General features: G+C 38.0%; 3 protein-coding genes across 3 annotated transcripts; 1 reads left to right on the top strand and 2 right to left on the bottom strand.

Moving 5' to 3' along the window:
• Positions 1-1,783: 1,783 nt before the first annotated feature.
• LOC114749026 (protein FAR1-RELATED SEQUENCE 3) lies at positions 1,784-2,956 on the bottom strand. Its single transcript, XM_028937491.1, has 5 exons — positions 2,754-2,956; positions 2,580-2,669; positions 2,297-2,416; positions 2,149-2,195; positions 1,784-1,963 (listed from the first exon to the last, which is right to left on the bottom strand). Exons 1-4 carry the CDS (start codon positions 2,904-2,906, stop codon positions 2,172-2,174), a joined length of 387 nt encoding a protein of 128 aa, XP_028793324.1. The 5' UTR covers positions 2,907-2,956; the 3' UTR covers positions 1,784-1,963; positions 2,149-2,171.
• Positions 2,957-4,332: 1,376 nt separating this feature from the next.
• On the top strand, positions 4,333-8,280 carry LOC114749025 (snurportin-1-like). Its single transcript, XM_028937490.1, is given in 8 exon segments — positions 4,333-4,963; positions 5,157-5,343; positions 5,418-5,668; positions 6,216-6,253; positions 6,256-6,329; positions 6,627-6,719; positions 6,931-7,074; positions 7,608-8,280. Coding segments are annotated over 8 exon segments (1,284 nt in total). The 5' UTR covers positions 4,333-4,583; the 3' UTR covers positions 7,725-8,280.
• A 1,905-nt stretch (positions 8,281-10,185) lies between these two features.
• LOC114749027 (probable inactive purple acid phosphatase 27) lies at positions 10,186-12,843 on the bottom strand. Its single transcript, XM_028937493.1, has 7 exons — positions 12,714-12,843; positions 12,163-12,244; positions 11,937-12,069; positions 11,537-11,742; positions 11,318-11,443; positions 10,887-11,196; positions 10,186-10,653 (listed from the first exon to the last, which is right to left on the bottom strand). Exons 1-7 carry the CDS (start codon positions 12,841-12,843, stop codon positions 10,348-10,350), a joined length of 1,293 nt encoding a protein of 430 aa, XP_028793326.1. The 3' UTR covers positions 10,186-10,347.
• Between the last annotated feature and the right edge of the window lie 381 nt (positions 12,844-13,224).

The following is a 13,224-nucleotide window of genomic DNA, read 5'->3' as shown; positions in this document are numbered from 1 at the left end:
AATTCTTTAGGAATATTTGAATTTTGCATTTCAAAATGCTGGTCAAGAGTCACATTCAATCCCTCGTGGTGTCGATCGGAATTGTGTGGAATCCTGTGATGGTTTCACACTAGGATGCTATGAATAGATAAATAAATAAATAAACAAATATGGAATATTGTACAAAAATATTCTGCTCTGCCTTATGAAATGAAAGGACGACGGCATTTTATTAATTAATTAATTTTTTTTTATAGACCATTTGATTTTTATGGATGGGACGATAGGCGGCTATGGCAATGGCATGATGATATCATACACTCGCAAATACTTCAAATTCTAACATTACACAAACGCTAAATGAATTTTTCACCATTCTCTAGCTACTTTCTCTTCCCCAAACCTTGTTTGCTAGAGAAGACAGGATTTGAAGTTGAATATAAACAACAAAATTAATAAGAATATGAAAGCTTCCTGTTTCATATTTTAATATGCGATGGTATGAAATAGTTTCAGGAGATACTGGTTTGATTATCTTAAAGTCAGTGAATCATGAGAGCTATCATTGCGTTACAGTAATATTCTAGAAAGTCACACGTATTTTTTTCCTTGTTGCGTTTACCAGACGCCAATGCAAGTAGACCCTATCCAGTTGCAAGATTAAGAGGGGAAAAGAAAAAGTTTTCCCGGTAAAAGCAGCTTACACGTTAAAATTCCATACCACTCCTCCTAACGTGGTGCAGACACTACTTGAGGATCTCCTTCAAATAAATTCAATAAATAGTTCTCCAAATCCTCAAGGGCATCTTTGATGTACTTGCCAGCATGCCTTGCCTCAAGCTGACCACTAAACCTTCCCAAAAAGGAGCGGCATGCAGGAATCAGATTCTTTGATGCAGAGATTCGTAATTCCTGTCGAAGCTGAGCATCTGGCACCTTCTAAGCATACAGTCTGATTCCTGTATATGTCTTCAAAGAATGTATGGACGAAGCTCTTGAACCTTTCTTTCAAAGCATTATTCTTTGAGGCGTTAGAGCTCACTCCAATCCTTTCATCCTTCAGTCAAAGAGGCCTCGAGATAGGCTGTACTCTAGGCGTATATAACCACACGACGCTGGCCAACCCACTCGTCATCTCATCTATTCCAATTTCAAATAGGCATTACAACCTTTTTGGGTTGAATTATTTTCCACAGTGATTATGGACTCATGTTGGCCCAAAAAAAAAAAGAAATGGCTTGTCCATTTTTTTAGGTGGCATTATGAAATATACATAAAGACTTCAATCAGTCTAGAGCCAGGTTGAAAAAAATAATTCAACCCGCCGACTTGTCATAAAAATGACAAGTCAGGTTGAAAAAAATAAGAACCATTTGACGCAGTTCCTTTTAGCTTGCTAGCCTTTTTTGAATTTTTTTTTTTAATTTTAATAAGAAATTTTTTTATTATTTTCACTTAATTTACATATAACTATGTATTTTATTAGAAACTCTGATTCTAAATTTGATTTCTCATTTTCTTTATTATTTTACTATTTTTATACTAATAAAATAATTATTAACAATGAATTATATGCTTAGATTTCAACTTTTGAGATTAATTTAATTATATAATTATATGAAAATATAAGAATAAGAAGAATTTGGTCTATAAAAATTTATAATCTAGTTTAAATTTTTTAAAAATATATGTGTACAAAAATTAAAATAAAAAAAAAAGAGCGGGGCGGGCTGGCAAAATATGAGCCCGCTAGGAAGCGGTCTTTTTAAGACCGACCCACATGATCTTGAGCCCGTGGCGAGCTGACCCGTAACCGGCATCCGGAGCGTTTTACCACTTCTAAGTCAGTCATTGTGACTTCAAATTGACAAGCCTTTCTAAGTTGGCTGAGACTGTAACTTCAAGCCGAATGATATTTTATCCCAAGTAAACTACACTACTCATGCCCGGATAACCATCATGCATAACAGGGTACGAGACAAACCTGTGAAGAAAATGCATTTTCATTTAAGCAGATAGCCAACACTCATATTAAAATCTCAAACTCTAAATGTTATATCTAGCTGGTAACTAGACCGGCTATGTCCACTGATAAGCAAGCCAAGTGAAACGTAAAAGCAACATATTTCAAGCATACCATTCTATGAAAGAACTACTGGAAACAATTACATTGGTTTCCCACTTTACTGGTACTAATGTCCATTTGAAGCCACATCCTGACAAAAATTGAGCTCAATTAGAAAAAAGAAATTGACTAATATAAGCATATTATATCACATTAACTAAATCTAGATAAGAAACGAGGCATAACTTTTACCAATGTTGGATACTGATCTTTGATGCTGTGCATGGATTTCAGCATCATCTCTAGACTATCTTTAGCCAACAGGAACTTTACATCCAGTTCTCCCAAATGTAATGGAGAATCATTTTGAAGCTGAAATAATACAACCACATAAAATCAAAGTTTACATTTTCACTTAAATTAGGTAATGTCTATGTACTTTAAACATATGCAAAATTAAAACGATAAGTTAGAGAGGAATAAATAAGGCATTTATAGATGCTTCCTCTAATAAAGATCGAAAGGAGGTACATACCTTCAGATTAATAACAGCTGAAGGGTCTGTTGATTCTTTGTCTGGATTTGCCATATTCCATGTCATTGCCTTTAAACGAGGCACAGTGTTCTGAATAAAATTTGATTCCAATACAATGTCAGATTAATTGCTCCAACCCAGTGCCTAGATAAAGTATGCCGACCAATAACTGACCTGGTCTTTCAGCACATCTTCTTGCCACTCTCGTTGGAATTTCTGCAAAAGAAGTGTCAACAGTCTTTGCAATTCAGGAAGCACCTCAGCGGGAAACAGCTTTTGGATATCATCCTTGCTGATATTCTCATAAACACACCTCCTTATTAACATTCGAAGACACACCAGAAGCTGCAGGTAGAGAATAGAAATGAATAAATTATAATCTGTAGCAGGAGTTATCTAAGAAGGTTTAGTTCCTAGATGCCATGTGGATTTGTAGCTTCAAATCTAACTGAAGAACAACTCCTCCCCTTCCCACAAAAAGCTGGAAGATTAAACAATTTTACACCTTATCTAATGTAAAGCTAGAAATGAGAGCACAAAGTTGGTATTCATTGATCATAACACTCTCAAATACAAATCAGCGAAATCACACAACCATTTTGCCGATACAAAACAGTAGCGTTTCCAAACTCATTCTCAGGCCTTCTAGTCCAAGTACCAACGAAGCAGAGACATAAATAAACATCCAGATTCAGAAAGTCAAAATAAGAAAGTGTGAAGTGAAGTTAGACAAGTTCAAGTTGCCCAACCAACCGTACGCATCAGAGATAAACCCAACCCCAAGGTCCAATTCAGACCAGTTCAAAATTTCCCGAGAAATTAGCATAACTACGCTTGTAAATTAGCGAAGTAAGCGGTGAGACAGAGAGAGAGAGGAGGGGCTAGGTACGGGGTCGAGGTCGGAGTCGTTGGGGAGCTGGAGCATGTTAAGGATGACACGGCGGTCGGCGGCGTCCAGGCCGGTTTTCCGGGTTCTCCATAGAGCTTGAAGAATGTATTCGACGGAATCTTTGGAATTAGACCTCACCAGTAGCGGCAAGTGACCCCATACAGTTTGCTCCATTCACCGTCTTCACCCCCTCGATTTCTTCTCCACGCAGCGACCTCGGACGGTGCTCCCCGCGATCGGATGGCGGCTCTACAAGCACGCATTGAAAACACACTTTCTAATAGCTAAATTCATTTTTTTTCTTTCGTATTTATATATATATATTTTTTAAAATAGTCTTTTTACTAATAGTAATTCTAATTAATATATTTGATTAGTAAAGATATTTTAGTAAAAGATACCACTTATTTATTATAAATAACTAACTTAATTTTTTTTTAATTTTTTTAAATTAGTCAACTAATTTTTATAATTATTACTAGAAGTAATTTCTAATTTAAAAAAGAAACATTTTTTCCATGATAGGCTTTTGTCGGGCATAAAAGTCTAACGGCGCATAAATAAGACTGTAATTTTATGTTCTAACTAAAAAATTAGAATTAAAATAAAACATCCTTTAAATTCGATCCTGACCAAGACCAAAACTCAGTTTGTCAGATTTGTTCTCCAATTCCTGTATTTTTCTCCTGCATATATGGTTTATGCTGGCTTGTGGATTTCTCTGAATGTGGGTTAAGTGTCTATTCATTTGTGCTTTTATGAGTGTGATCCGAATCTGAGTTTGTTGCGTAGTGCCCATTGATTTGTCCCCATTGGTCCTTAATTTCAATTTCTCTCCCCAGCCTTCCACGGACGTCGATGATGATGAATGAGGCGGACCGAGGCGGGGATGATGATGGTTGTAAAAAATAAAATTAATGTTATTATTTTATCTAAATATCACTTTATCCCAAAATTAATTTTAAATCATCATTTCCATCCCATTCTCACCTTCATTCTCAATTTCATCCCTATTTCCGAGACATCAAAATTCAAGCCTGCCTAGGCGCCCACATTTCTGTGTGAAGAAGCAGCCAAGGAACGCATAGAGGGAGCGCTGTATCTCATTTGACGACATGGCGCCGCATGACATCCGCCGTCCCTTCAAAAGGCCGGTCATCTCCGATCAACAGAGACGCAGGGAACTCTCGCTTCTCCGGCAGGCACAAAATCGCCGCGATGCTCAGCACCAAGCTCGCTGTTTGGCTTCCACTGCTTTCTCTCTTGCTTCCCAAACCCTTGAAGCACCTATTTCAGAATCTGAACTCGAGGTTGAAGCTGTACCCGAATCCCACCCGGGTCATGAGCCCGAGAGTGAACAGGAGCCTTCGCCCAAGGACTTCGATGTTGTTCGGGCCTCCAAGCTCAAAGGCGCAGAGGCGAGGAAATGGTTTGCGAAACAGCTTATGCACCCTGAATGGATGATCGATATTCCTGATGGACTTAGTCAAGACTGGTATTCATTCACTATTTTTTCACTCTTCTTATGAATCTTATCTGAGTTTCGTTACTTAATATAACCCGCCCCTTTCGCTCTAAAACGATCATTTCAGTCAGTCTGTCCGTCCGAATTTTGTACTTCTAGCGTTGAGAAGTGTTTTATAATTGATCACTTACGCCCCATTTTGTAAATGAGTTTTGTTCTCCAGGTATGTATTTGCTAGGCCATCAGGTAAACGGTGCTTTGTAGTTTCCTGTAACGGAACAACTATCAGTAGGCTAAGGAATGGATCTATACTGCATCGTTTCCCGTCTGCTCTTCCAAACGGGGCAAGGAAAAAGGATGTCTCCGGTTCTGCTCAATCTTATTCTATATTGGACTGCATCTTTCATGAGGTTAGCCTTTTTGTATCTATCAGTAAATTTCTGTTATAATTATACTGTTGGTGACCTGTGACTTTGACCCACAGCTCGATCAAACTTACTATGTAATTGACATGGTCTGCTGGCGGGGCTACTCTCTTTATGACTGCACGGCGGAATTCAGGTTTTTTTGGTTGAATTCCAAGCTTGCAGAGAGTGGTGCTTGCAACGCGCCTTCACATTATCACAAGTACAAGTTCAGTCTGGTTCCAGTATATAATTGCGACCACAATGGTCTATATGCAGCCTATACAGAAGCAGCACCATATGTGAAAGACGGCCTTCTCTTTTATAACAAGTAAAACTCCTCTTCAACACTAGTTTTTTCTCATGTGGAAGTAGACCTATAAAGCAAAGTGCTAGAAAAGTATTTTATCAATGACGACCTAGGTGAAAATGCTTTCATCAGGTTGTGCAATTGGAACATATGCATAACTACTTTATAGTTAGTCACTGAGTCTTGTTGAAATGTTTACCTTGCATCCTTTAGACTTAATTTGTAGAAGTAGAAATCAAAATTAATGATAGAAAGAACTGGTTCCTTTAAATATGTAAATTTTTGGTGTGAGGAACCTTAGTATTCTATTGCCTTTCCCCCATTTCTAGTTGCAAAATTTGCTAAATATGTGGATAAGTGGATTAGTCTTGTGTTGTTCCTTCTTAGGTTAATCTCTGTGTAAGATTTTATTGATTTCTCTTTAGTTGGAGTTGGAGACACGTGCATGATGCTCCTAGCATAAAGATAGTATTCATTGCTAAGAAGCTCTCAGTTTCTAAGATTTCTTGTTATTTTCATTTTCCTGACTCGATTTTAGTACTGTCCTTTGATCTATTTTCTTTCCTAGGCACGCGCATTACCAGACAGGAATTACACCATTAGCTTTGGTTGGAAGGATGAAAACTGTAGTCAATATGTTATTGACACAAATAATGAAGGCCATGTTCCAAGCCAACAACAGGTGTTGTCAAAAGTTTCCTTCTGTTACTTCTTATTTATTTCAATAAATATTCGTCTATGGATACTTGGCCCTTGTGTGATTGAGCTGTGTATGCACATGAACGGATATGCTTGTGCCTCTGAAGTGATTCTATATCAATGCTTTTAGTTAGTTATTTGGTTTTGTTTGCTTCGTTTTCATCGCAACTGTCTATGCTCTTTAGACGTTGGGCAAATTGAATTTGGAAGCCAAAGCACACAATTACTGCAACATCAAATTGAAATTTGCTTAATCGGTCGTGCTTATTTTCTAAACTAGGTGGTTTTCGAGCTACAAGAGGATGGGAGACTGACTACATCAGATGATCCTCCAACGGTATTTGGCTGCTTGGATGGAAGCTTTATAGAACAGGTATGCTTGGGAGAGGCTTCTTTATGAAATCCTATTGTTCAGTGATGTTTCCCTTACAAAATCTACTATTCTGGTTGTCCTTGCTGGAAGTATCATCAGATTGCCATGAAATAGGGCAATGAAGGAGTATGCGTCCTAGACATCACAGGGACTGTTTCCCATCATTATCTTTTGCCAATTAATTTCTGATTTAAGTTTCTTCAATTTTCAGTCAGGACTAAAATCAGGATGTCTGGTACGATTTGCAATTGGAGAGGGAGGATTGGTTTTTGTTGATGGGAAGCTTGAGAAAGCTGATCTACATTATCTTGGCAAGGCCAATCGAGCTCGAGCTTCTGCTGATAGTTTCTCCAAGGTTTGTAAAGGGCTACGTCTGATGACATTCTTAAGTAGATTCCACATCCTGTTATTATTGAATCTGATGGTTTCGTCCAGATCGATGGGCAAATTGATACAGGAAAATGTAATAGTAAGGGAATGTTAATGAAGTATTCAGTTTGGATCAATGACAGGAGTTCAAAATCTTTTCTTTGCAGCCATAACATAATTCAGTTTCAGTTATTTGTCACTGCTTATCAAGTTTGTGCTCTACCAGAAATCCAAAAAGTAGTAAAGCAACTGCACCCTTAAGTTGTGAACTTAGCAACAAATAACAACACTTGTCTCCCAGCTCCGAATTGTTGCGCGAAATGAAAGTATAAGGCTGTTGTGCTGGATCATTCGCTTAAGCTGATTTACAGTCTGATTCATAGGCCCCTTATGTTTGGTGTGCTTATTTGCATAAACTCACTAAATTAAGAACCACCATTAATTTGCAATCACATTTTTCATTTTCGACATTATTGGTGGAGATTTTGATTAAAATGTTAATTCAATTTGCACTTGCAGGTTATGTTCCAGTACAGTGTTCGGCATTCTCCCCTAAGAATCGATGATCTGCTGGCATCTGTCAGCGCAGCAGTTGATCAAGGAGCCAAACCATGTGATATTGAGATGGATGGCTGATACTTGGTAGTGATCAGTGAGAATTGACAACACAATAGATACGTGAAATTCATTGTGCTGCTTATGTGATCAGGGCTTCCATAGTGGAGGATCCTACAAATTTGCAAGCTGCCACTCATGTTCAGATACGAAGAAGCGATAGCTCATAGTCATATTTTGAGAGTTGCAGATATAATTATTAACCCAGGCGGTGAGCAATTTCATGTCAGCAAGATGGTGATCCACCAGCCCGGGGGTTCTTTGTTGCTGGTATATATTGTCTTTGGTTGAGATTGTGGTGCTGCGGGCCTTCTAGCAATTATCGTATCCCAGATGCTCGAAATTTATTATGATCGTAAATTGTAAATTTTTTTTTATTATATCCTATGTCAGTTTCTGGCTTACTCTAGCTTGCATGAGGATAGTAATTCGTTTCGGCGATCAGTCTATTACTGTTGATCAACTCTGGACTTAAAATTGGAGATGTAATTTAATCTGCTGAAATGGTATTTCCAGAGGACCTGAACTAAGTTTTACTTATATGATGGTATTGATCGAGCGATAAAAATGTCATTTATATCCTATTACAAAATTTTTGTTGGTGAAAATAATATGTAATTTTAAGTTGAATTGGATTCTAAATTTTGGATATTATATATCCAATAATATATGGATAGAAGACATAATTTTTTTCCTTGACAATATATGGAGAGAATGTGGGTAGTGATTAGGACTGAAACGATAAAAATGAGTACGACAAATGTCTTTAAATTTTATGTAAAATTGTTTATATTAGATTTAGTGTTACACACACACACACACACACACACACTCATGAATAATCGTCACATTCATAGCATCACTTGACCAAGAGGAAAGCGATTTGCTAGGCCTGCTCTATTAACAAAACCCCATTATGCTGCAACTTTTAACCCAGCTCACCCTTAAGCTGAGGCTTGGTAAATAAGGCAAAGCGCGGGCGACGGTTTTGGGCGGGAGATGTCGATGTGGGGCCAGTACGCTTCCGAGAGTTGACAAGAAAAGAAGTGGTTCTAATCTCTGGTCGGGCATCAAAAGTGCATGGGAAAATGTCAGAAATGGCATTGAACAAGTCGACGGGACTGATCAAATGAGATGGAAATGGAAGCTTAATCACCCCATGCATACAGATGCAAAACTTTCATGTCATTAGTCCAGCACACTGGTGGATGGCCTTTGTTGATGGTGCAACATAAATGTTGATGATACCATGCATGTGCTTTGTGATTTTTCCATCACTGAGAGGCTTTGGAGGTCCATAGTTGACCCATTGCCACACCAAGCATTTTTGAACGCTAACCACTCCGATCAGACCCAGAAAAATATCAGCACCCAGAGATTATTGGGGGAGACGGCTAACTTAGCTAGGACGCTATCTTTACTATCCTCTGCCACCTTTGGAAATGAACGTATATTTGAGGGCAAAGTGCAGTTCAATGCATCTTGGCGCAGGCGAGAGCAACTCTTGAGTCACGTAATCATGCACGAAAGAAGGTGAGTGGCATTGAGAGGGCCATAATTTGCCAAGCAACGAAAAAACCTGGAAACGACCAGATCATCGATTGGGTATGCGTGAACGTGTGGATGGTGCATCTTCTGAAATTCGTCAATAAAGAGGCTGTGAGAGCCTCTTTAGGCAACTTCAGGGGGGGCTTCTTACAGAACCTCATCAGTGGAGATAGTCTTCACGCGGAGCAGCTCGGCTAAACGTCCCCTAATTCTGAGAACGAACTCAATCGAAGCAGTTTGCGTCGAGACACGACATCCAGATTGTGTTCTGATTTGTGAGGTCAAAGGGCTGATGGAAAGAGAGTGGATGCCAACAAGAGCTGGTCTTGCTAGGGCGTCCGCTCATAATCCATTGTGAGTTTGAATATTACAGCTACTGATGTGAGGACTTGGTGAATACCTAAAAAAACAGAGTGGACTGTTCTCGGAATCTCAAGTGAAGCATACCCCTCGTCTGGCCAATAACGAGGCGGACTTTCTGGCACGCCACTCACTGACACACTTTGGCCAGGATATTATGCCATTTCCTTGCCTATGAAGGAGCTAGAAAGAATCTGAGTCTCAGATAACCCTGATGTAATCATTGATTCAGTTTGAATCTGGTTTTCTTATTTAACAAAAAAAAAAAAAAATCCAAGGAGCATAACTCATCAGATGATAAAATCTCTGGTCAAGAACAAAAAAATAAATCAGATGATAAAGTCGATGTCAACGTACCTTTTCTTCTCTTTTCTTTTCCCCCATTGCGAAATTCAAGCTTCTCTTCCATTTTGCTTATTATTGACGTTAGATAATAGAGTTAAATTTTAGAAATCGTCGGTTCCCGTATATGTAGCAGAGGTGTCTGTAAGGTTATTTCAGCTCTGGGAGCAGCAACATAAGCATGTATTCGATCTAACCAATGGCTATGGCCATCAATGTATAACAGGAATTGTACAGGCCAAACCTCTATCTTGCACAGAAGAGGAAACGATAAACTTTATTTGCTTCACACCAAAATATACCTTGCTTGCAATATTTTTATACAAAAAAAAAAAGAAAAAAGAAGTGCATATAAGAAGACTTCTGTACAAAAAAATGTATGTAAGAAGACAAATTAAGTAGCTAAGGTGGTAGGTTCACAGCCATCATGCACACATGCTAAGACATCTCTGTAATCCCTTGAAATGGTAAAAGAATCGTAGACTTTTCCATCACTGCTTTTCTTATACTCGTAGAGGAGAGCAGAGTGATTGAATGCCGTCAATTTGACAAACCCAAAGTCAAAGTCTTTGTAAAGGCTCCAACTTGGGGTTACTTGGCTGAACTTAGATAAGTGGCTCCCTCCTCCTCCAACAACAACATGAATAGTTCCATTAACATTTCCAGAGTAATGTGACCTTTCTGTATTCACACATTGATTCTGCACATATATTTGGATTGTCAGGCAAATGACATGAAGATAATCAAAACCTATTACTGAGTGTATGAGAATGCACAAAATGAACGAGCATTTATCCCCAAGTTAGTAGTCACTGTTAAAAAGTTGAGCAAACAAAAGAGAGAACACATCTTGAAACATTTTAGAGTGAAGAAAATAACTGCAAGTTGGTTTGATTTCAGAAACTATTTCTTTCTTTTGGCTATCGTGCTTACCTGATAAATGGGACATGTTCTTTCGTAGTTATGGACGTGACCATAAAACGCAATATCTACTTTGTATTTCTGCCAAAGCTTCTGCAAGCTTTCCCTTCCCATGGGCTCTTCAAATGAGCCCTTTAAGCCATAATAATAATCAGATGAATATCCAAGCACTCGATGCGCAGCAAAGATCAACCAGGGCTGCTTTTGCCTGTCTACTGTTGCAAGGCAATGCTCAATGAATTTGTACTGATCTGATCCTTCTCTCCAGTCGTGTTCAGTGTCAGCTATGCAGAAGCGAAACATGCCATAATCTGTAGCATACCTGCATATATTCGACATTAGACTCCCTTTATTGTTCAAAAAGCATGTACAGCTCTATTAAATTACATTTAAATTAGTTAAAACAACTGAATCGTATTCTGCAAGAAACTAATGAAAATTACCAGAATTTCGCCCTGTTTTCTGCAGGAACAAAGAACATGGTTTCAGCCAAAACTCCGCATTCCCCACCAGAATCCATGGTGTCATAGAAAGATCCTGAGTTGGGCCAATCGCGTTCATGGTTGCCACTGCAGGATTAGATAAACAGTATTATTCAGCTCTTTAGATAAAACCATCTTATTTACATGTCAATGGAAGAAGGTAGTGACAATTGGACAAACCTTGCAATCATATATGGCACCTTTGATGCAATAGGTTCTACTTGAGCCGTGAATTGGTCCCACTGTGAGATGTAACCATTCGCATATGTTATATCTCCTATATGGAAAACGATATCAATATAGTCTAAATCCTTGATAAGCTGGTCAGTGGTGTTAAGCGAACCAGGCTGATAATTGCTGTACTCATTTGAACCATCACGCTCTGCCTGATATAACCAGGGGGAAAAAAATAATTAAACGCTTTTCCAGTTTATCAAGTTTAAAATTGCCATAAATTAACAATTATGAAGAATGGTTATTTATGACAGTCTCCGGTGAGTTGCTTATCAATTATTCTATGTCCCGAGATTCAAGAATAAGAGGTTCTTTACGTTAACTTTTATCTATATTTTATTACTACCTTCCCCATGTCACCAAATATGATAACACGTTGCAGAGAGTTCTGTCCAGGATAAGGTGATGACTTGAATGAATAGCTCTTGCTCCAAACATATTTTCCATTAGACAAAAGATGTCCCAATCGGTATGTGTACCTGAAACAAAGTTTTTTGGTAAAGAAAATCAGAATAATACTGATTTCCAATAATGTTAGAAGCATATATGAGTGCTAGTATTTTAGGTCATACACAGAATTTGGCCAAAGATTTTTTAGGAAACTTGTGTGTATGAAACCAGGGTCACGCCAGCCAACAGTTCGTGCTGGTGAACCTGCAGAGTAGCAAGAAAAACATTTTATGTAACACAGTTGCACAAACCATCAGCCAACCTCAATTCATTAAGAACGAGAGCCCTTTTCAAAATATTACCTCTGGTCGTAATTATAAGACTTCGTTTGTAGACTACAAATAAGGTCTTATAATTAGAACCAGAGGTAATAATAAAATAGAAACTATGCCATATTTTAGAGTTTTACAGCTTCGAACATATAGTCACAAATCCGCTCATTAATGATTTTTATTCATCTCTTGACCAAGGTGATTAAGGAAGCTAGGAAAGAATTCAGTAGGCTACACAAATTTTCTTAAAACTACTAAGTGGATCAAATAACACAGAAATGCCATCTATGAATAAACGTCCACGTGGTGAGGGATATCATTCAAAGCTTTTGTTAGAATACTAGGTAAATCAGCTTCATGCATTTAATAACCAACCCATTGAACAAGTTTATTAAACTCACCACACATGCTGTTACGACCAAATGTCAATGTTCCAGCAGGAGATTTTGATAACAGTTTTCCCTCAAGACCCCATTCAACAAAAGGAACGGCTTCAGTTATGTCATAACCGCTTGTCCAGGTAATGGTCATCTGCAGAAGATAAAAATTCTCAAGAAAATGTTTAGCCTGTTTAGGTTCACAATGCTGAAATTACTGCATAACCCAACTAGAAATTCTTGGATACTTAGTAAAACGAAATATAATCAAATCATCATGTAATACCATGTCAGAATCAGCAACTTTTAACAACAAATTTTATACGTTCCTTTCAGAAAGTTTCTTCTTTGTTCAGGAGTGTGCTCAACAATTCAGATCATTACATTATCAGAAAGGTCGGTAATGTATTTTGATTTGCTTGTAACTTTTAAGACTTTATAATGCCTTTATAGAGAGGAACTTCAACATGATATCAGCACCTCAATAGGTGAAATAAAGGCAATGAACTAAATACCAAGGACCTTAAAGTGAGGA

The sequence above is a fragment of the Neltuma alba genome, unplaced genomic scaffold, assembly GCF_004799145.2.
Source record: "Neltuma alba isolate B1F8T4 unplaced genomic scaffold, ASM479914v2 tig00005914_pilon, whole genome shotgun sequence".
NCBI lineage: Eukaryota > Viridiplantae > Streptophyta > Magnoliopsida > Fabales > Fabaceae > Neltuma > Neltuma alba.
The sequence above is the reverse complement of the archived record's forward strand: the minus strand, read 5'-3'. Positions and strand labels throughout refer to the sequence as shown.